The 24,661-nt window shown below is 34.7% G+C and overlaps 1 protein-coding gene across 1 annotated transcript in view; it reads right to left on the bottom strand.

Annotated features, from left to right (window-relative positions):
* The window catches only part of Erp44 (endoplasmic reticulum protein 44), an 83,194-nt gene that overhangs the window by 23,629 nt on the left and 34,904 nt on the right, over positions 1–24,661 (bottom strand). The window contains exons 5-8 of the mRNA XM_005326318.4: positions 7,975–8,159; positions 6,378–6,493; positions 3,976–4,033; positions 1,771–1,887 (exon numbers count right to left, since the gene is read on the bottom strand). Of these exons, the coding sequence (XP_005326375.1) occupies positions 1,771–1,887; positions 3,976–4,033; positions 6,378–6,493; positions 7,975–8,159 (476 nt within the window). The remainder of the gene's footprint in view (positions 1–1,770; positions 1,888–3,975; positions 4,034–6,377; positions 6,494–7,974; positions 8,160–24,661) is intronic.

Here is a 24,661-nt window from a genome sequence, read left to right on the forward strand (position 1 = left end):
CACCTAGTTCAACAATTTCAATCACCAGTTCTAACTGATCCTTTAGCTATATAAAAGCCTAGCTCCAATCCATAATTCAAGCCTAGGTTTCCCGCTACCTGTTTAATATCTCCCTATCAGTCTAAACAAATTAAACAAATTAAGGCACAGTCCTCTCCTCTCCAACCCCTCCTCCTAACCCTCCATTTCTTTTAGCACTTCATTTCAGGGCTGACTGCCTCTTCTTGAAAGCATTCCTAGATTCTGCCCCATCTCTAAAGGTAGAAATGAATGCTCTCCTGTAAACTCCAAGAACATCTTCTCAGTGATCCGCATGTGGTATAGGACATGTATTGACTGATGTTATCTGTACACTCAGAATAATGTATTGAAAGCCCCTTGAAGACAATCTTATTTCTCTTTTTTTTCCTCACAGATTTTTGTACACAATAATATTCAATCAACAAATTACAAAAAATGAAAAAACGAATGTTACTGAATAAATTCAAAAAGAAGACTCAGCAGTTACTTCTGAGGAAATTTAAGAGCCAGGAGATTAAAAGTAAAATCTCGTATAATATTTTATTAGACTCAAGAAATGTATGGATGGGGGCTGTGGTTTTGGCTCAGTAGTAGGCCACTTGCCTAGCATGAGTGAGGCACTGGGTTCGATTCTCAGCACCACATATAAATAAATGAATAAAATAAAGCTCTGTCAACATCCAAATTTTTTTTTTTAAAAAAGGACTGCATTATTTTTTAAAGTATGAACAATAGATTAGTAGTGGAAAACATATGTCAATTAATTTGCTAAAGTCAAATATTTACATACTAGCTAATAATTTATACTTCCTTAGCTTCCTAATTAATCTCTGCCCACACCAGCATTTTCTTTACCACACAAATTTTATAAGATTCAGGAAGATATTAAGACAACCAGTTTAATGAAGCAAATCTTTAAGTGACTTATAGCTGGTTGGTTACAACATACAGTAAGTCTCAAGAATTATTAAATGTGCCAACTACCACATGAAGAAAGGCGAGACACTGTTTTAAGACTTTCCAGGTCTAAATCTTTGAATTCTGTTTGAGATAACTCCTATAAGAACTGCTCCCCCTCCACACACACACACAAAAAAAAAAGAATATAAAAATTTTGAGCCTCTGATGACTACATGAGCTAATGTAATAAAAAAAAATGTAAGTTACTCAGCTAAATACAGATGAGTACTACAGAACTGAGAAAAGAACCAGGGACACTCATTCATTTAATAAACTATATGCTGAAAGAGTGAAAGAGTCTAATCTACCCTCTCTTTCAAAATCAAGAATAAGATCAAAATGTAAAAGATGAAGATTAACAATTCAATTGTTTCTATTTCTTTTAAGAAGACAGGAACCAAAAAACCTTTTAATGGTAAAAGATTATTCACTGTAACTCAAATTCACAAAGCATTGTTTCTAAAGACCATCCATTTTAACAAGGACTCTCAACCAACGGGTTGGTATCAGAGTTATCCAAGTATTTTTAAACCCATTTTCAAGGCTACAGTGAACTATTCATTACTGCGACAGAGGAGTTCCGGGATAGCAGAAGTGGAAAATTACTGGCCTATATAATATGGAAATAGCTTCAATACAATTGTGTTCATTGTGTAATTTTTACAACTGGAAACTGTATTAAAATAGCACAAGGGCAGAGAAAGTTTGTTCTTTCACACATATAACACACACACACACACACACACACACACACACACACACACACACCACACACACAAAAGCCCATACCTCTCCATTTTCAAATGTTATTTCTCGGACAAGAGGAACACATTTATCTTGAATCCAATTGTAAGTCAGGTCAAAATTTGTCATAGATCCCAAGTACACCATATCTGGAGCAGAATGCTGTAATAAAAACAGGGGAAAAAAAATCAAGTAAACTAACCTGTGGTGACAAAAACACATTTTTAAAATCCACATATGAACCCAGAAAATCAACAGAAGATATAAAAGAAACATAAAACATGGAACTTCTGAGAAAGAAGGTCATAGATGGTTAAAAAAGATAATTCTGTGATTATCAGGAACTTGATAATACAACCTATGACGTATAAACCTTCTGCTTTCCCTTGGATTTAAGATAATTAACTACAAGTATCTTCACCAAAGGCAGGCAAGCATTTGAAAAGAAAAATTATCTATATGAATAAATTAAGCTATTCCTTAAAAGTTAAAAATGTTAGAAGAAAATTCGGATAGTGAAAAAGCCTCTAAAAGATGCTACACAGATCTAAGAGATGGGTATCTCTAAAATTAATTACCTACAAAATTGTTTCCACATTCATTCAAAATCAATCTTTATGAAGTGTCTAACATGACGATAAAAATAATAACCAACATTAACTGAGTAACATTCCTATATCAAGCACTATTTTAGGCATTTAAAATGTGCTGATTCATTTAAATCCTCCAAATAGCCCTATATGGCAAGTATTACCATCCCCTATTTACTAAAAACAAACTGAAGCACAGAGAAGCCAAGAAACTTTTCCACAAGAACATACCTAGAAAGTGGCAGCTTTGATATTCAAACCTAGTCAGTCTAATACCAGACAGAGCCCAAGCTCTTAAGGACCATATTACACTGGGAGATACTAGGCTGGTTTTTGATAATTTGATGATGATACTATGTAAACTATTATTAAAGAAATGAATTTGCTGAAAATACAAGCAAATACACATCTGCCATGGTTGGAATATGGTCTGAGTATGTTCCAAGAGTCTGTTTGCTGGAACTTTGGTCCTGTGCTTCAATATAAGTGGTGGTAGAACCTTTTAACAGGTGGAGTGGTAGAAGATAAAGAGGTCATTGGGGATCCTGTCCTAGGAAGAAATTAATGTAGTTATTCTAGGACCCTGTTTAGATTTTATGAGAGAAGTTGTTATAAAAAGAGCAACCAGTCTGTGGTTTCCTGTCTCACCATAAAATCAGGTGGCTGTTCCCCTTTCTGTTCCTTTACCATGTGTGACAAAGCCAAAAGGGCCCTCACCAAAGGCCAAATCAATGAGGCCACCAATCTTGGATCTCCAGCCTCTAAAACTGTAAGCTAAATAAACTTCTTTTCTTTATAAAGTACCTAACTTCAGGCATTTTGTTACATCAACAGAAAATAAACTAAAACACTAATTCCTGTTTTGAATTCAGAAGAGGAAATAAGTTTTCTAAGCCAGAAACAAACAAAAAAAATTGTCTAAATAAATAAAAATTTTAAATTTCAATGTCAAAATACTGCAAGCAACATTTAAATGAAATCATCAAAATGAAAAAATGGCCACAGATTTCTATTTGTATGTATGTTATTAAAAAAAAACAACTGCAATGACAGACCTTTGGGTCGATTTGGAATAACACAAATTGTAATTCTTTCCTCTTAGTTGTGGGCCTAAACAGTTACTTTTACATTTAGATACACTTAAAATTTCTTAGCCAAGACTTAGAACAACCTAGCTGTTCCTTACTGCCAGATTAATTTATGCCCTAGAAGATCTGGGAACTTGGCCAGTACAATCCAACTAAGAGTGACAATCATGGACCACTGAAGCGTATTTTGAATGTGGCTCTAAGAGCCAAAGAGATCAGGGTACCCCTAATCCTAGTTCTGTCAATAAATGCCTGTGTGACTTTAGGCTCTGTAATTTTGAAACATTTGGATTGGCAAAAGATAGTGCTTCTAAGTTCCTTTCTATTCTAAGTTTCTATGATTCCACAAAGATTCAAAAATATAAAACTATAGGTTATACTATAGATGTATTTACACACTAAGAAATAGCAACTTATGGTGCTGGGGTTGTAGCTTAGTGGTGGAGCACATACCCAGTGCGCATAAGGCACTGGGCACAATCCTCAGCATTACATAAAAATAAATAAATAAAGGTATCATATCCAACTACAGCTAAAAAGAATATTAAAGAAAAAAAGAAATAGTAACTTACCCCTGGTGGTTTATAGATTATGTTGTCTCCACTATATCTTTCTGGTTTTGAAACATCCCTAACAGGAAGGGAAAAACAGTAATAATATTTTAAGAAAAATCCTAGCAGTAAGATACCTGAATGGAGTAGAATACGCTGGTTATGTTGCAATGCATGAACTATAAAGACTTGAAATATATACCTGTCCACCATCTTTCTCATAAGACCGTGCAATACCAAGAAAAGTATACATTTAAAGGAAAAATTTAATCTGAGGCAGACTTTTTAAGGGAAAATTTTAGTTAGCTATTTTTATGGCTAGCAGTTTATAAATTTGGATTGGAAGTTTTAGCACTAAAGCTGTCCTGACACCAGACTGTTTTTAAACTATGAATCAAGGACATTAATTAAATTAAACATTAATTAAACAAATGTTATTTGTTTATAAGTCAGATTCAATCACAAATTTCTTACTCCTTACTCTAAAAAATAGGTTTAAAACAGATGAATTAAAATAATCTACATCATGAAAATAAAGTTCCATAACAAAGTAATTTTTAAAAATCTGTCCAATTCTGTTTCCTGTGCCTTGTATAGTATGTGGCACATAATATGTATGTGATAAATATTTGGTGAGAGAATTCTACAGTAAACACTACTAAGACAACTGTTAACACCTAATTATTTTAAGATTAATTAAACAATAATTTATCTCTAGTTTCTGACTAAAGTAGCCTAGGAGATGGGGAAAAGGGCGCAAACCTACATTAATGACAGCAAGAACAGAAAGAACAAACATAGTTCGTTCATTCATTCAATAACTATTTACTATGCACTTCCTTTGTACAAAGTATGATAGTGGCACTGGATATATATAGCAGCAAACAAAACTTACAAATCCCCACTCTCATAGAGTTTACATTTTGGTGAGAAAAGATGGTCTGAATGAGTACATATATTTTTTAAAAAGAGTGGTTAAGAAAGAATGCTATGAAGAAAAATAAATTGACATGCTGCTCTATATCCAGTTATTAGGTAAGGACCTCTGAGAGAAGCATTTCCAGATACAGGAGCAAACAAGGGCAAAGGCTCTGTGGTAGAAGTGAGCTTGCAGAATCTAAGAAACAGCCAGGAGGCCTGCACAGCTGGAAAGCAGCGATATGAAAAGGGTTGGGGTAAAGGGAGTTCCCCTCTGAATACTCTGTACAGTGAAGATCACTCTTACAGTGATCTCTAAAATAACATGGAAAATACTAACAATAAAACATACACACAAACAAAATCTACAAAAGCATTAAAGCAAGGAAAAGGATAAAAGTCAGAAAATGAAGAAGATATACTGAGCTAGAATCAATAGCTACTATAATTGAGCTTAACAGTTATGGGCCAACAATAAAAAAGAACTGTATTAAAGTCAAAGGATGGCTGAGATAACCACCAAGGAGAAGAGAAGATCAAGGAGAGAACCAGGATTTCATTTGGAAAGAAAAAGAACAAAAAAGAAAATAAGTCAGAAATATCAGAAAGGTAAAAAGCAACTCAGAGGGATTCAATGTAAGGTGTTGACACAGCAGAGAAAGAAAAGGAAGGGATTAAGACTGAAAAAGGGTCACAGAATTTGGTGGATTAAGCAGTCATTTTGCAACTGAGCAGAGACAAGTTTCATGGAAGGATGGAGGTAAAAGTCAGCTTTCAAGAAATCAAAGTTTTTATTCACTAGCATACACTAATCTTTGGAAAATATGGGAATAAAAAGAAAGAGATAAGACCATAGTTTGAGAGATAAAAGTAGTGGGTCAGGAAAGAGAGAAGCATGTTTTCAAAAAAGAAAAGCATATTCATGAAAAGAGTCAGGGTGAAAACTCAAGAAAGCAAGGACAACTGATGATTAAAGCCCCAGAGGGATAGTTGCAAGAACACCAGTGAAGAGGTTAGCCTTAGAAAGGAGAATTGTTGAGCTTGGGGGTGTAGTTTAGCATATTCTTAGCATGTATAAAGGCCAGGTTTTGAACATCAGCATAAAAAAATAAGAAAAAAAAGATTTGTTCCTCTAAGACAAGAAAAGGTGGTAGAGAGACAAATGAACAAAGACAATGAACCCCATATTTGTCAACGATAATGCTGCCATTTTGCCATAGGGTAGGTGCAATAAATGAGCTGAATAAAAGCTAGAATTACTTCACTGTTAACTGGCTCATTCTTTTCCTCTTACTAACAAAGTGAATAGACTATATTAGAAAAGAATAAACAGACTTTTAAATCCTTAAAAAAAGAATTCAGAGACAGATACAAAGACTATTAGTAACTTAAGAGGACCAAGATAACTTTGGGGACGTCATCTTCCCAAAGTGACCAAACATAATGAGAACTTAACATGGCAGCCAAGCTGACCCACTAAATATACTCTCAACTAAAATACTTACCCAAATGCAGAAAGGAAGGCACAATCATCATGCAAAATACTTGCTACTCTTTCAAAAATTCTATAGTTGTCTGAATCCTTTTGCTCAAAATATCCAATGATATTTCTTTTGCTGCGCTGTAAAAAAAAGGTATCTAATTATTTTGCAAAAACTATAGTTCCTTGAGCATGCTACTTCATTTACCCATGATTCTGATAACCAAACAGCTCCAGCTGTCTCAACTGAAGTATAAACCATAAATGTATATTTCACCTTTTAACATCCAATCCAAAATTTTAAAGATCACATTGGGCTTTAAACAATCTTAATTACAATAAAAAACAACTACAAACATTTCTGTCTAGCATTTTATCTTTTGTTGTTTATTTATTTATTTTAGTGGTAATGACTGAACCCAAGGATACTTTACCACTGAGTTACATCCCCATCCCTTTTTTATTTTGAGAAAGGGTTGTGCTTAGTTGCCAAGGCTGGCTTCAAACTTGTGATCCTTCTGCCCAATCTCCTGAATTATTGGGCTTATGAGAATACGCCATCATGCCTAGCAGCATTTTGTTTTAAATTTTCAAGAAATATAACTATTTAATCAGTGACATTCTTTTCCAAAATTACATAAGTCTAAAATCTGTTAAAACAGCACAACAACTCATAACTTGTGACTGTTGACAGATACTCCTCCACAGGTCTTTCAAACTCTTTAAACATTTTACTGTATGTGTCACAATAAAGATTCTAACCACTCTATACCCAGGACATTTCTCAAAGCTGTGCTTGCAGGGAGCTTCATTGAGTATGAGGTAATGACTTCATCCAAGACAAAAAGCAGAATTACAAAAAACTTGCTTTGAAACAGTGAGTTTCCCTCTTGTAATGTAACCCACTACATGTGTAGCTATTTAATCTAGGCCTTTTGTGCTACCTTCATAGGATTTGGGGGAAAGGAAACAAATACAAACATGCTTACACTATTTGCTTTGATGTGAATAATAAAGTCCTTTGTCTCTGACCCAGAAGTCTTCAGTCTTCTGACAACATCCATGAAATGGTAACTAATTTATTAGTTTGTAGGTAGAATAAAATCAAATTTCAAAGTTGGTAGTGACAATCAGTGACTGTAACAAAGTCCAAACTTTGTTGTTTTTCTTCTGTTTGCTGTATACTATTTTTAAAACACTACTTAGTGTACAAAGAAAGGGTTTTGCTAAGTGTACTAAGTGGGGCCTATTCTAGAAGACACTAAAACTTACAGAGAGACCTGACAAAGAAGTAATTAAAGCAGTGGAGATCTGACAGTCTCCACTACAAAAAATATGGTAACTTTGGCTATGTATATTTGACTTTAACTTCTATCACATTGCCCGAAATTAATTCAAATTAGAGCAACTTTACTGTATGCTATATACTTTATCTATAAGTTCAGTAAAACATTAGCACTTTTCTTGATAATTAACTCAAGAAAAATTTAACCCAATAAGTATGTACTTTTCAAATCCATTGCAAAGAATATAAGAGAATGTCCAGATCCTTTGTTTGCATTAGAATTTGTTTACATCAACTAAACAGGAAATGTCATTTGATCTAGCAAAAGTTAACTTACATCAAGAGTGGTGATTTCTGCTAAGTCCTGAATTTCTTGAATGGGGTCACTTTTTTGTTGCCTGATGTAATCTGCAAGTGCTTTCACTGATCGTTGACCCCTGTATTCTCTCTTCATCATCATCCCATTACGAAACAATTTGAGGGTTGGGTATTTGCTTATCCTATATCTCTGGGCTATATCAGCTAAAAGAACAACAACAACAAAAAAAAAATTAACATTACCTCTTACTTGGTCAGGGTGAGCCCATTAGTTCAACAGTCAAATATCTTACAATTACTTAAACAAGATCTTTTTGGTTCATGCCATTCTGAGAAAGGGAAAAAAATAATAATCATGACTTTTGTTTATACTGATTAAGAGACCAGGTTCTGGACTCATACTACCTGGTTAAATCTCAAATTTTACACTTACTGGATGCGAGAACTTAAATTTCATAAACTCTCTATGCTCTCATTTTTAACATATTATATAAGCATAATAATTTTTATCACATAAAGTTGTTTTAAGGATTAAATGAGGTAATACAGATCTATAATAATAATAGGTCTATCATCTATAAACCTGAAAAATTATAATGAGAATGTCTTTAAGGTGTTATAAAGATGATGAGTCCTATTACCTGAGTGAAAAATTAATGAGATTAAATTGAACTATACACTGAAGGGTGAAAATAATACCATTAGAAATAGAGGTCTTTTAAGTTACACAAAGGCATCTGAATAATGAAAAGGCCACAAGTTTGGGGCTTACCTTACTAAAACCACCTGGAGAAATCATTTTTAAATAATTTAATAATAATTTATCTCCCCAATTAAAAAATATATTCAGTCCCCAGCACACTACACATTGATGCATACCATATTACAAAATAAATGTTTACAGGGATATAGAAATAAAAAAGTTTAAAATTAATATGCTGTTAATATTAGGTTAAATACTTGTCCTAATTAATGCAACAATGTTCTGGTCTCCAGAATGGAAAATATCTTTTTAAAAGTTACTATTTCCAAAGAAAACGTAGGCCCTAATCTCCATCATGTGGGATTAGCCCCAACTTCCTTAATAAGACTCCTTTGGTGAAAAAATTAAAATCAAGAATCAATAAATGGGGGCTGGGGATGTGGCTCAAGCGGTAGCGTGCTCGCCTGGCATGCGTGCGGCCCGGTTCGATCCTCAGCACCACATACAAACAAAGATGTTGTGTCTGCCGAAAACTAAAAAAAATAAATAATAAAATTCTCTTAAAAAAAAAAAAGAATCATTAAATGGAATGGACTCAAACTAAAAAGTTTCTTCTCAGCAAAAGAAACAATCTGTGAGGTGGATATAGAGCCTACATTTTGGGAGCAAATCTTTACCCCTCACATAACAGATAGAGCACTAATCACAAGGGAATATAAAGAACTCAAAAAGCTAAACACCAAAAAAAAAAAAAAGATCCAATCAACAAATAAATGGGCCATGGACCTGAAAAGACACTTTTCAGAAGATGATATACAATCAATCAACAAATATATGAAAAAATATTCAACATTACTAGCAATTAGAGAAATGCAAATCCAAACTAAGATTCCCTCTCACTCCAGTCAGAATGGCAGCTATTATGAAGACAAACAACAATAAGTGTTGGCGAGGATGTGGGGGAAAGGTACACTCATACACTGCTGGTGGAACTGCAAGTTGGTGCAGCCAATATGAAAAGCAGTATGGAGATTTCCTGGAATATTGGGAATGGAACCATCGTTTGACTCAGCTATCCCTCTCCTTGGTCTATATCCAAAGGACTTAAAAAGAGCATACTATAGGGACACAGTCACATCAATGTTTATAGCAGCACAATTCATAATAGCTAAACTGTGGAGCCAACCTAGATGCCCTTCAATAGATGAATGGATTAAAAAATGTGGCATATATACACAATGGAATATTACTCAGCAATAAGAGAGAATAAAATCATGGCATTTGCAGGTAAATGGATGGAGTTAGAGAAGATAATGCTAAGTGAAGTTAGCCAATCCCCCCCAAAAAATGCTGAATGTTTTCTCTGATATAAGGAGGCTGATTCATAGTGAGATAAGAAGAGGGAGCATAGGAGGAATAGATGAACTCTAGATAGGACAGAGGGGTGAAAGGGAAAGGGAGGGGGCATGGGGTTATAAATGATGGTGGAATGTGATGGACATTATTATCCAAAGTACATGTATGAAGACACAAATTGGTGTGAATATACTTTGTATACAACCAGAAATATGAAAAACTGTGCTCTATATGTGTAATAAGAATTATAATGCATTCTGCTGTCATATATAAATTTTAAAAAATAATTTTAAAGTTATTATTTCCTTATACCTCCATCAATAGGAAAGGAAACTGGTTGAATAAAGTTATGATATACCCAAATAACAAAGTACTAGGCTGTCAAAAAAAAGGGAACAAAAAAGATCTCTGAATGTTGTCAAATGCAACATTTAAGATACACTATTAAATATAAAAAAAAAAGAGTCAGGTACAAAGAGTATGTAAAGATATTTTGTGTAAGAAATATGGAAAACAAACTAGGATAAGAAATATAAATAAACACATATATACATGGAGATTATATATATGCATACACTCATATATACATACTTGATTATACATTTGTCCCCCCAACCTCCAAAAAATACCAGGAGAAATGAGAAGAAATTTAGATTTTCTCTCTATACTTTGGTTTTACAGTTTTGATTTTCGAATTTTGGATATGTTTAACATTAAGACAAAAAATACTTTTTTAAATTTAATAATGACAATATTTTGAAACTTAACATATACACAAGTTACAGATAAAGCAAACAAACAATTATGCTAATGTCATAAAAATTAAGATCTTCAGTATAAAGGAAAAATAAAAAACTGAGGAAATGCTCTATGACATTGGTCTGGGCAAGGATATTGGGAATAAATCTTTAAAAGCACAGACAACAGAAGCAAAAATTGACAAAAGGGATTACTTCAAACTAAAAAGCTACTACACAATAAAGGAAATAATCTACAGCAACAACCTATAGAATGGGAGAAAATATTTGCAAATTATAACCTTAACAGGGGTCATACCCACAGTGTATAAGGACTTCAAACAACTATATAGTAAAAGTACAAAAAACTCAATTTAAAAATGGACAGAAGACCTGCATAGACGTTTCTCCAAAGAAAATATACAAATGACCAACAGGCATATGAAAAATGTTCAATAACACTAATCAACAGGAAAATAGAAATCAAAACCACAATGATGGGTAGGGGATATAACTCAGTGGCATAGGGCTTGCCTAACGCATACAAGGCCCTAGGTATGATTCCTAGCACCACAAAAATTAACAAGGAAGAAGCGTGCATGCGCGCGTGTACACGCGCACACACACACACACACAATATCACTGTGCTCCAATTAGAATGGTTATTATTAAAAAGACAAAGAATAAGTATTGGTAAGGATGTAAAGAAAAGGGAACTCTTTCACACTTTGTGGGAATGTAAATTAGTAGAATCATAATGAAAAACAGTGTGGGGGTTCCTCTAAAGATTATCATATGATACAACAATCCCACTGCTAGGTATATACCCATGGGATATAAAGTCAGTATGATGTCAAAGAGATCCATACTTCAATGTTTATGGCAGTGCTATTCACAATAGTTAAGACAATTGTATATTTGTGTATTTTCTTTTGACAAATGTCTATTCAGGTCTTCTGTCCATTTTTAAATTGAGTTATTTGTATTTTTGTTATACAATTGTTTGAAGTCCTTATATACTATGGATATTGACCCCTGTTAAATTTATAATTTGCAAAGGTTTCCTCCCATTCTACAGGTTGTTGCTATAGATTATTTCCTTTATTGTGTAGTAGCTTTTCAGTCTAAGTGTCATCATTAGATAAATGGAAAAAGAAAATATGGTATACAATATACAACTGAATACTATTCAACTACTGAAAGAAAAATGAAATCCTGACATCTGTTATAACATGAATAAAACTGGAGGGCACGCTCTGGCCCAGGGCTAAAGAACCCGTGGAAACTGCTTCTTGGAGCCTGCTCCTATCAGAACATACACCGAGCCCAGAGCGGCCGAATTCTGGCTCCCAGAACTGCTCTGGCCCAGGGCTAAAGAACCCGTGAAAACTGCTTCTCGGTCCGGGTCCTGCTGAATATTGTGGAGGCCAGAGGGGCAGAGCAGAGCCACTGCCTGCACCCAGAACAGGCCTAGCGACCTGCCGGTGTGGTAGACACGTCACGCCAATTGCAGTAGGGGCAGGGCAGAGCAGAGCCGCCGCCCGCACTCAGAACAGGCCCAGCGACCTGCTGGCGTGGTAGACACACGTCACACCAATTGGAGTAGGGGCAGAGCAGAGTCGCCGCTCGCGCCCGGAACAGGCCCAGCGACCCACCAGCGTGGCAGTCACGTCACCCCATTTGGAGTAGGGGCCAAGCAGAGCCGCCGCCCGCATCCGGAACAGGACCAACGACCTGCGGGCGTGGTAGTCACGTCACCCCAATTGGAGTAGGGGTAGAGCAGAGCCGCCACCCGCGCCCGCAAGGCAGGCAGACCTGTGACCGACCAGCGGATCAGGCCCAGTGGCCTGCCGGCGTGGTAGACAAGTCACCTCAATTGGAGTAGAGACACAGCAGAGCCTTCGCCAGCGTCCGGAACAGGCCCAGAGGCCCGACGGCGTGGTAGTCACGTCACCCCGATTGGAGTAGGGGCAGAGCAGAGCCGCCAACCGCACCCTGAACAGGCCCAGCTGCCCGCCGGTGTGGTAGTCACATCAACCAAATTGGAGTAGGGGCAGGGCAGAGCCGCCTCCCACGCTCGGAACAGGCCCAGCAACCCGCCGGCGTGGTAAACACGTCACGCCAATTGAAGTAAGGGCAGAGCAGAGACGCTGCCTGCACCTGCAAAGTAGGCAGACCTGCGACTGACAGGCAGAACAGGCCCAGAAGCCCGCCAGTGTGGTAGACAGATCACCCCAATTGGAGGAGGAGCACAGCCGCTGCCCGCCCTGCAAGGGAGACTTTTCAACTATACAAGAGCAATATAAATACATAGGGGGAAAATTTCAAAAACACAACAGTTTCACCAAGCAAAAAGAAACGCAAGCAGTATGAAAAGACAAGAAAGGACCACAAGAAATGCAGGTCAACTCAACTTTAGAAGAGGTAATAGCTGCAGCAGATGGAATGTCAGATAAAGAATTCAGGATATACATGCTTCAGATGATCTGGAGTCTCAAGGAAGACATTAGACAGCAAAATCAGACAATGAAAGATCACTTTGACAATGAATTACATAAACAAATCCAAGAAGCAAAAGATCAACTATACAGGGAGATAGAGGTAATAAAAAACAAACAAACAGAAATCCTAGAAATGCAGGAAGCAATAAACCAACTTAAAAACTCAATTGAGAATACTACCAGCAGAGTAGAACACTTAGAAGATAGAACATCAGACAATGAAGGCAAAGTATTTCAACTTGAAAAGAACATAGACAGCTCAGCAAGACTGTTAAGAAACCATGAGCAGAACATCCAAGAAATATGGGATAACATAAAGTGTCCAAACTTAAGAGTCATTGGGATACAGGAAGGCATAGAGGTCCAAACCAAAGGAATGAGCAATCTATGCAATGAAATAATACGAGAAAACTTCCCAGACTTGAAGAATGAGACAGAATCCCAAATCCTAGAAGCCTACAGGACGCCGAATGTGCAAAATCATAAGAGATCCACACCTAGACACATTATATAATGAAGATACCCAACATACAGAATAAGAAGAGAATTTTGAAAGCTACAAGAGAAAGGAAGCAGATTACATTTAGGGGCAAACCAAATCAGGATAACAGCTGATCTTTCAACTCAGACTCTGAAAGCTAGAAGATCCTGGAATAGCATATTTCAAACACTGAAAAAAAATGGGTTCCAACCAAGAATCGTGTATCCAGCAAAATTAAGCTCCAGGATGGAAGATGAAATTAAAACCTTCCACAATAAACAAAAGTTAAAAGAAAACTGGAGGGCATTATGTGGAATAAACCCAGCATAGAAAGACAAATACTACATGATTTCACTCATGTGAGATTTAAAAAGATGATCTCTTAAAAATAGAGAGTATATGGTAATTACCAGAGGCCACAGTGGTTAGGGGGGAATGAAGAATGGGGAGATATCAGTCAAGGGATACATAATCACAGTTAGCAGAAACAAACTTCAAAATATTTAGATATAGTAAGGTGACTACAATTAACTATATACACAGAATTCTTGAAAATGTATAAAGGGTAGGGTGGTATTATGTGTTCTTAACACAAAATTGACAACTGTGGAAGGTACTACATTTGTTAACTTGATTTAACCATTCAAGAATGTATAGACTTCAAAACATGCTGTACACAATAAAAACATACAATGTTATCTGTTAAATTTCTAAATAAAACTAAAGTGACTAAATAAACACCCTATCTATAAAATAAAAATTTTTAAATATTCATTCATTCATTCAGGTGGTACTGGAACTAGAACCCAGGGCTTTCAACATGTTCGGCAAGTGCTCTACCATTAAGCTATATTTTATAGCATAAACATTTTTTTTTTCCTTCTTGGTACTGGGGTTGACCCCAGCTACATGACCGCCCTTTTTTATTTTGAGACAGGGTCTCAATAAGTTGCTTAAGACCTCAGGAAGTTGCTGAGGCTAACCTCAAACTTGAGATCCTTCTGCCTTAGCTTACTAAATTGCTGGGATTACAGACATGTGCCACCACACCCCGATGCATAAATTTTCAATGTATTTTTCTCCTTCAAAAATACACTTCTAAGCATTTTCCCTTGATGGCTATTATCAAAGACTTAATGGCAAGTATAAAAATGTAAATAAAATGGAGAATTTTCCATGAAAATACAACTTACCAAAACTGACACTAGAAGAAATTGAAAACATAAATGGTCCTAAAATTATTAAAGAAACAGAATTTGTAATTCAAATCTTCCATTAAACTCCGTTCCTAAATACCTTTACTAACGACCAGATTCTGCTAAACATGTAAGGAGTCAATAATGCCAAGTTTATACAACTATTCCAGAAAAGATACAAAGAGGGAACACTTCCCAACTAGTTTTTTGAAGTTAACATGGTGATTGCTCACAGACATGATCAGTGGGAACATGAAATTAAAGAATAATTCTATAAACTGGACCACTTGCTTTCTTTATAAACAAAACAAACAACAACAAAAAAGCAATTTCCCTAACAACAACAAACAACAAAAGCAATTTCCCTAAGGCCATTCTGATCCTGCTCTGGCTTAAGTCAATAGGATGTTACATTTCTTTACAACCTGTTATCCTCTGGACTATGTTCTTAGGACTGAGGAATGTACATCCAAACACTTCTCCCCAGTAAGAGAAACAAAAATTACCCTGAAAGGGACCTTTATAACCTTTACAGAGACAAAAATTCTAAGACTTAGGGAGAAGGGATAATTGAAAGCAAAACCCATCAACCATAAAATCTTTAAAAACAAGTTCCAATTAAAACTAGTCAGCGTTACCTTTAGATCTTTAGCATGTTATTTTAGTCATTATAATAGCAACCTCCCTGTGTGTTTTGCCTGGGTATCTGTGGGTAAACTCATGTGCAGTAGGGACTTAGAAATCTGATGCAATCCTACTATCAGTCAAAAGTAAAGAGGTAATACATGGGTGGAACTCTCTAGAAACTTCCTTAAGTCATCAATAAAAGTAGAATACAAAGGGGGTATAATTCACTCTCCTCTTTGAAACAACACACCTCTCTCAAAAAGGATAAGCGGACTGAATATATATTTTTAATTTATGAAACACAAATGGCCAATAAACACAAAAACATACTCAGCTGCAATCAGGAAGTTACAAATTAAATTACCAAATGACACTCGTCTTTCATATTGGCATAATAATAGTAATTTAAGAACCTAAAATTTAATAATATAAGACCTATGAATGTAAAATAGTACTATGTCCGATTTAGGTCCATATTCAAAATAAATAAGGCTAAACTAGCTGAGCTGGCTAATTTGCCTAATTTGCCAATAAGAAGCCAAGAAATTTTTTAATCCCCAAAAGATTTGACAGAAAGGACTCAGAAGCTCTCTCATATGTGGATGCTAAACACATGAATGTGGGAAGGAGGGCAGAAGTTCACTGGATTAGACAAAGGGGAATGAAGAGAAGACGGAAGGGATGGGAATGGGAAAGGCAGTAGAATGAATCAGACACAACTCTCCTATGTTCATATATGAATATACAACTAGTATAACTCCACGTCATGTACAACCACAATAATGGAGAGCTATACTCCATGTGTGTATAATGTCAGAAGACACTCTACTGTCATGTGTATCTAAAAAGAACACATTTTTTCAAAAAAGAAAGAAAGGACTTACAAGGAAAGTAGTGTAACAGGAAATATCTGTTTTCCATTTATGGCCTAAAGATCAGTGTGAAAATGGACAATAAGAGGCACTGCCAGAGACAATATGATACTTTAAACTTTCTAAACTTGGTGAATTAGTGAACATAATGAGAAAGTAGTATGCTAAAAACAAATATGAACAAATCAGAAGTAGAATAAAAATAAAAAAGAGATAATCAAATCTGAATTTTATCCTGTTTGTGATATACAGCAATAAAAGTACAGTGTTGGCTTCCAAAAAATCACCTGGTAGTAACAAAGAACCAAGAGACTACTAACAAGAAAACTACCACAATGATCCTGGAAGAAATAATGAGTCTTTTTACAAATTGAAACATTACAACATTTAGGTTGCCTTAAAATTACGGTTGTGGAGCAAAGAAGATTAAATACAGTAGGTATACTGCATAATGTGGTGGTTTTCAATTCTTTAGAAACAAAAACCTTAAAATTACATTGATCAATAATCAGACATAAAGTTGACTTTTTACAGGCTTTGGACAAAAGTGATTTTAAGATAATTACGATGTGACACTTTGACAATATAACAAAAAATTACTTAAGGGGTATAATAGAGTTTTTTTTTTTAAATAAATTGGGTAGATCAAATGTTAAAATGGATGTCAGAGGAATTATAAATTTCAGAAGGTTAACAGTTCCCTGATTGGAAAATTAGCATGTACTTTTGCTTCAATGACCACTTACTTTTCCTTGATGGATCCTTTCTGCCTGCCTCACCAATGCCCAGTAGGGTTCCAAATGTGGAAACTGCCTCAAGCTCTTCATCTGCTACGATTACCCATGGCACTCAGTACAAAGAGCCAGATGATTTCAACAGGAAGGTCTTCCTGTTCTCCTGTTTCTAGGACAAGGACCACTCCTGCCTTTGGAACTTTTTCTATTCCAAACCATACACCTCTAAAACAAACAAAAACCCACAAAAAAACAAAAGTATAATCCTAAATATAAAAATTAAAAGCAAGCCTAGAAGCTTACTCAGAATTCAGGCTTAACTGTTCAATGTACATACACTCTTCATTTTATATTTTGCCTTAATGTAGATTTATGTGCAGTTTTTATAAAAGCGTCTCCATTTCCAAAAAGAAAGGCTCAAGTTTCATTGGAAGACAGGTAAGAGTTAACTTAGTATATGGGAGAATGTCTATCTAATTCAAGGACAATTACAAAGTTCGTTCTTAAAAATGCTGTTAGGAGTCTGAAAGTCCTGCCCTAACAAAAAAAAAGTAACGTTAAAAACATCTCTTGTTTAGTGCCATACAGCCTCTAACCACTGGAGGTCAGCAGACAACCTGGTCCCACCAGGGGCAGACTGATGGGATCTTCTGGATGCAAGGCAGCATTACATCAGAGTGATGAACTCTATTTCTAAACTCTCCAAAGATTACAGAAGATGAAATACAATCAGGTTCCACAGTTGAAGCAAGAGCATGTTTTAAGTATGGGTATGTACACATGCATGCATACATGTGCATGTATGTGTGTGTGAAGAAATTGTGGAAAATGAGCAATTATAAAGAAGAAAACAAGAATCATTTGTAATCCAACCACCACTGAGGAAAACCATTATTCACATTTTGGTTTGTATTTTGTTGACTTTGGCTGACAGCTACTTAACTCGTAGTGATGTTTCAATTGATAAAAAAAAATAAGTTTCTAGCATTAATCCTTGCAAAATAGGTTTCAGCAATTTGGAAAAAAATTCCTAGAAAAAGGAGAGTAAGAATCTTTAATCAAGAGTATTACCAACACTTTTAATGGTACGGAGTCAACATTGTGGGGACAAACATAAAAACTGACTCAGTTGGAAAATGTTGCACAAGAGTCAGACTCTGAATGTGAAGTTGTTTCGGAATTCCTTAAACAAAGTCATTTTCTTTTAAAGGTAAACACATTAATGATATATTTTTAAAACTACATCTAAATGAATCTAAAATAGTTCTAATGACAGGTATAATTTTTTTTAAATGAAAGAAAGCACTGTGATAGAGTTCAGTTTTTCTCCATTTCTGCAGCTGGAGATAAAATTGTGCCTTATGGTCAATGATGAAATAGATTTGGCAAAATACAGCAGAAAATATTTTATTGTGTTGGGAGATAATGAGTTGATCTACTTAAACCATTTAATGCTGTATCCACAAAAGTAACAGTTCATAAATTCTAGTTACCATTTGCTATTCATTTACCCATCCATCTTTACAACAACTATAACTAAACACCTACTATTTGCTAAGTACCAATTCAAGGCTAGGAATCAGGGAATAAAAAGATAAGGTCCCTAATCTTATAAAACTTACATTTTATCATTATTATTATGATTAATAAATTAATACTGCTACTGCTAATATTAATTCAAATTGTTTCCATAGGCTAGAACCTTAAATGAGATTCTGAAAACTCTTAATATACAATCATACCAAAAACATGTATCAGTTTAGAGTCCCTCAGTGCAAAATAAGAAAGCTCAGATAATTTCTTATCACCCTATATAAAGTATCAACAATAAAATAGATCTTCTCTAGATATGTATTTTCCTTTTATGGGCCCTCCACATGGGAGACACTAAGTGAACAACTGTCAGATCTATGACAAAATGAACACTAGCATTCCACTCCTCTGCAAAACAAGGAGGGATATCTGTTCAGCTGCCACACAGGAATAAGATGTGGTTCCTGGGCCTCAATGTTCTGTCTCTTTTCGAGTTGCCCTGATTCCACCCCCACCACCATTTTCTATTCTTGTTCTCCTCATACCTTGTCTGATCCCTACATTAAATACAGCAAATAGAGAATTTAGGGGTTTTCAGAGGTAAACAACAAACTCTACACCAGGATTTCAAAAAAATACACTTCAGCTTAGATAGCTGTAAGCTTCCTGATAAAAATCAAGCCTCAGAAGTTCAAAATTATCTACTACAGTTCCCAACTCTATTATTTTGGGGGTGAAGGGGAGATAAATAAAACTGTTAAATTCAGTTCATACACAGAAACAGAAGAGGCTATAGGGTAGAATTAGCCTGTAATATCCACTCTTGCTTTCTTTTCTTTCTCCTGTTCTGAAGTTCTCATCCCATGGAGCTGAATCTTTCAACAAAGAAAATCCCAAGAAAGTTCTAGAAAGGCATATATAGAAGTGAGGTAAAGGCAGGGCAGAAAGCTTCACAGGATGCTGGTAAGCAGAAGAGAAGGAGATAGATAAAAATGCAAGCAGCAAACCAAAGAAAGGTTTCCCACCTATATAAACTGCGATGCATTTTACTGATGAGACCAGAAAATAGGCAAAAAGGGCAACTCCTTAAAGATTTCCCAAAACGATCCAAGGAATGAGTAGGTGTATTCCCTCCCAAAGGGACTATTTTGAAAACACTCACTTGAAATGCTTTCTGAAAATCAGTGTCATTATATTTTTATATTGTCCTATAATTAATTCTAATGTCTGTTTCTTGACTTCGTGATCTTCACTTCATCTTCGATTCTTCAAGTGGACTGACAAAGAAATTTGTAATATAACATATATAACAGTTTCACAAAACAGGATAATATAAAGGTTTCTGGCTCAGATAGATTTTAAAACTAAATTTAAACATATTGCATCTCAATGAAAAGGGCCATTAATTAAGTAATAAACAGCTACAAGAGATTAAAAAAATCATATGCAAGAAAGGCTTGATTCATGCATTTTTTCACATTAATTTCTTTTAAGAAAATGTACTTTGTTAAGTCCTTTGGTATCTATTGATAGTAATAAGCTAGTTTTCCTTATTTTACCTATTGATGTGTCTACTTGATAATGGGAGAATTATTCATCTTAATAATGTGAGAAAATTCACAAAAAGCCCATCTGCATTTCCTAACATCTGTAGGGAAGAAGAGTTGAAAATGGCACTTAGCTTCATGACCAATGATCAATGAAATGGCCTCCAATACCATGCCAGTAAAAATCTATTCAAAAAAACTCCTTTTAAATTCACTGATTGTTTTGAAAGTCATTTATCATAGTGAAAATAAACAGAAATTACAATTAATAATAATCATGATACACCTGTACACTGTGGATGTCCAAACACATTTCCTCAAAAACTAAAGCAATAAGGCATTCCTAACTGATTTGTTAGTGAATGACAAACCACAGGTTCAGTGATTTTTTTTTAATACCAACTTTTTAAATCTGAAAGTTTGAAAAACTTCATACTTACAGAAAAGATGAAAAAGTAATATAATGAACACCTGCATATATCTTTATGGGTTCAATACTTTATCACATATGGATATATTTCTCTTTCAGCACACATGACACATATACTTTTTTTTTTTTTTTTTTGGTGCTAGGGATTGAACCCAGGGCCTTATGCATGCGAGGTAAGCACTCTACCAACTGAGCTATATCCCTAGCCCCTCCATGACTTCTTGAATATTGACACCTAAAAGCATGAACAATAAATGTAAAAATAGATAAGCTGGACTACACTAGATTTGAAATCTTTATGCATCAAAATATACAACAAAGTGAAAAGGCAACCTGAGATGGCAGGAAATATTTGCAAATCATACATGTAATAAGAATCCACAAAGAAATCAAAATCAGCAACAAAAACAAAACAAAAAACTAATTTAAAAATGAGCAAAGCATTTGAATAAACATCTCTCCAAGGAAGATATACAAATGACTGAAAAGCATAGGAAGAGCAACATCACTAATTATCAGGGAAATATAAAACAAAATCACAATTACCTCATACTCATTAAAACAGCTACTATCAAAAAAAAAAGTGTTAGCAAAGATGTGGAGAAATCAGTACAAAAGAAATGTAAACTGGCTTACATTTGAACCATTACTATTATCATACAAACTGGTATGTCAGTTCTTCAAAATATTAAAAACAGAAATAACATATGTTTCAGCAATACCATGCCTGGGTATATATATCCAAAAGAAGTGAAAGCAAGCTCTCAAAAAGATATTTATTTGTATACCCATGTTTCTTAGCAGCATTATTCACAATAGCCAAGAAATGAAAATAACTCAGTGTCCATCAACAGATGACAAACAAAATGTGATTTACAGTAGTCCCCCTTTATCTACAGTTTACATTCCACATTTTCAGTCATCCACATCAACAATAGCCCAAAAATATTAAGTGAAAAATTCCAGAAATATACAGTTCGTAAGTTTTACATTTCACACCATTCTGAGGGACATGATGAAAGCTTATAATGTCCTGGTCCACCCAGCCTGGACATACATTCCTTAGTCCAGCATATTCACACTGATATGCTACCTACCTTTTAGTCACTTATTAGCTATACTGGTTATCAGATGGACTGTAGTGGTCACTACAAGGGCCATTATGCTTAAGTAACCATTATTTATCTTAATGGCCCCATGCAAAGTAGTGATTCTGGCAACTTCAGTATGTCAAAAATAGTCATAAAATGTTTCCTTGAGTACACTCATACATTGCTGGTGGGATTGCAATTTGGAGCAACCACTCTGGAAAGCAGTAGGGAGATTCCTCAGAAAACCTGGAAAGGAACCACCATTTGACCCAAAGGACTTAAATCAGCATACTATAATGGCATGGCCACATCAATGTTCATAGCAGCTCAATTCACAATAGCTAAGTTATGAAATCAACAAAGATACCCTTCAATAGATGGATACAGAAAATATGTACATCCACACAATGGAATATTACTTAGACATAAAGAACAATGAGATTATGGCATTTTCTTGTAAATGGATGGAACTGGAGGCTATCATACTAACTGAAATAAGCTAATACCAAAATAATCAAAAGCCAAATGTTTTCTGATATGTAGATGCTGACTCACAATAGGCTGGGGGTGGGGTAAGGTCAGAGGAGTAGTGGAGGTTCACCAGATTTGGGGTGGGGGAGTATGAGAACAGAAAAGACAGAAAGAATCGGACATAACTTTCCTATGTTCATATACAAAAACACGATTAGTGTAACTCCACATCATATACAACCACATGAGTGGGAAATTATACTCCATGTACGTATGTCAAAATACATTCTATTCTCATGTATAACAAATTTTTAGAATAAAAAATATAAATTAATTAAAAACAAACAAAATGTTTCCTTTAGGTGAAAAGATAAAAGTACAATAAGATATTTGAGAAGGAAACCATATTCACATAACTTTTATTACAGTATGTTGTTAAAATTGTTCTATTTTATTATTAACTATTTTTGTTAACCTCTTACTGTGCCTAATTTATAAAGTAAACTTTATCTTAAATATGCATGTATAAGAAAAACATGGCATACACTGGGTTCAGTATGGTCTGCAGTTGCAGGTATCAACTGAGGGTTATAGGACATATTCTCCATAGATAAGAGGAGATTACTGTATTTATACAATGGAATATTATTCAGTTTTAAAAAGAAAGAAAATTCTAAGACATGCTACAACACAGATGAACTTTGTGGACATTATACTAAACGAAATAAGCTAGTCACAAAAATAAATACTGCACAATTCCACTTATGTGGGGGCATCTAGAGAAGTCAAATTCATAGAAACAGAAAACAGAATGGTGGTTTCCAAGGGACATGGGGGAGAAATGAGAAGATACTGTTCAGTGAGCATAGTGTTTCAGTTCTTGAGATGGATAAAAGCCTGAAGACTGGTTACAAAACAATATAAATATCCTTAACACTACTGAAGCTGTACAATTAAATATGGTCAAGATTGTAAATTTATGTTATATGTAGTTCACTGTAATTTTTAAAAAGACACTCTCAAAAGAGAGTAGAATGGGAGATAATTTTGCAAAATGCATATTAAAAAAGAAATAATATCATAGTATTATAAAGAGCTCTCAAAGTCAGTAAGAAAATAAACAATTCAATAAAAAATATGCAAGACTTAAATGACACTTCACCATGTAGTTCAGTGGGCAGAGCACCTCTGGGTTAAATCCCAGTACCACAAAAAATTTTTTAAAAAAATTTACATATATATATATATATAATTGTATCATTTAAACATGTGTATTTATATGTCAATTATACCTCAATAAATCTCTTTAAAAAAAAATCTATCAAAGAACAATTTAACTAACACGCTTTTCTCTTTAAACCATAGAATTCTTAAAGTTCTTTTCAGTTCAAAGCCTCTATAATTAAATGACATATAAAGGTTTAACAAAAGTACAGTCTGTCTTATAACCTTCATAGAGAAAGTAGAAAATGTGGATAAATTGCCAATAAGGATTTTCTACTATCATTTTTTAAAACATGAAGAATTTTACACAAAAAGAAAAAATATTTAGAGAGCATACATGATCCTTCAAATATAATGTTCTTTAGTAACCCTCTCTAGTGAACTGAAAAGAATGTGAACAATGACTATTTCTCCAATTAAAAGAAATATTAGAGTAATGACATCAGATTTATTTCAAAAGTAAGTCAACTTTCTTCCCAATGACTATAAGATTAAGAGCATAAATTCAGATATTTCAGTTCAAATTCAACAAAAGTAGGGGTTCTTATTTGCACTTACAATGTCTAATTAATTACACAAATAGAAAGGTTTGAATGGAGAGCCTACATCATTCAATGTTCTCTGTCAACTGAAGGGAGTAGGGAAAGAGACAGAAAGCAGTGTGATGATAACAATCTTTTATGGCTCCCTTCATTCTATCTAGTTATGAAACTTAGCAAACAAAAATATGGCATATGACTCTGAAATAACCTGCTGTTAAAAAGAAAATGCTTTTCTGCCTAGCATAGTACTATACCAATAAATTCTCAAAATGCTTATTGAGTTGAACAGAAAAAAGCAAACTGGTCTGTGACAGCATTTGGTCAGGAGCTCAGGATTCTAATTCCAATTTGAATAACTTCATGCTGTGCAACATCGGTTAAGACACTTTATTTCCATTTCCTCATTACTAAAAGGAAAAGTTTGTGTGTGTGTGTGTGTGTGTGTGTGTACACATACATATACCTACACACACACTAATTCTAGTTAGTAGATTAAGTGTAAAGGATAAAAAATCTTGTAGAATAAAAAAACAGCTCTGTATTCTAGCCAACTTGCCAATAACTCAATGTAAAAAGCTTTTAATAAGCAGTCTCCATCTCCTAGAAACTCAAATGCTTGAGAAACAAAAATTAAGTGGTTTAGTCTCCACTTAAAAGACTA

This window comes from Ictidomys tridecemlineatus, chromosome 4 (genome assembly GCF_052094955.1).
Source record: "Ictidomys tridecemlineatus isolate mIctTri1 chromosome 4, mIctTri1.hap1, whole genome shotgun sequence".
Taxonomy (NCBI): domain Eukaryota; kingdom Metazoa; phylum Chordata; class Mammalia; order Rodentia; family Sciuridae; genus Ictidomys; species Ictidomys tridecemlineatus.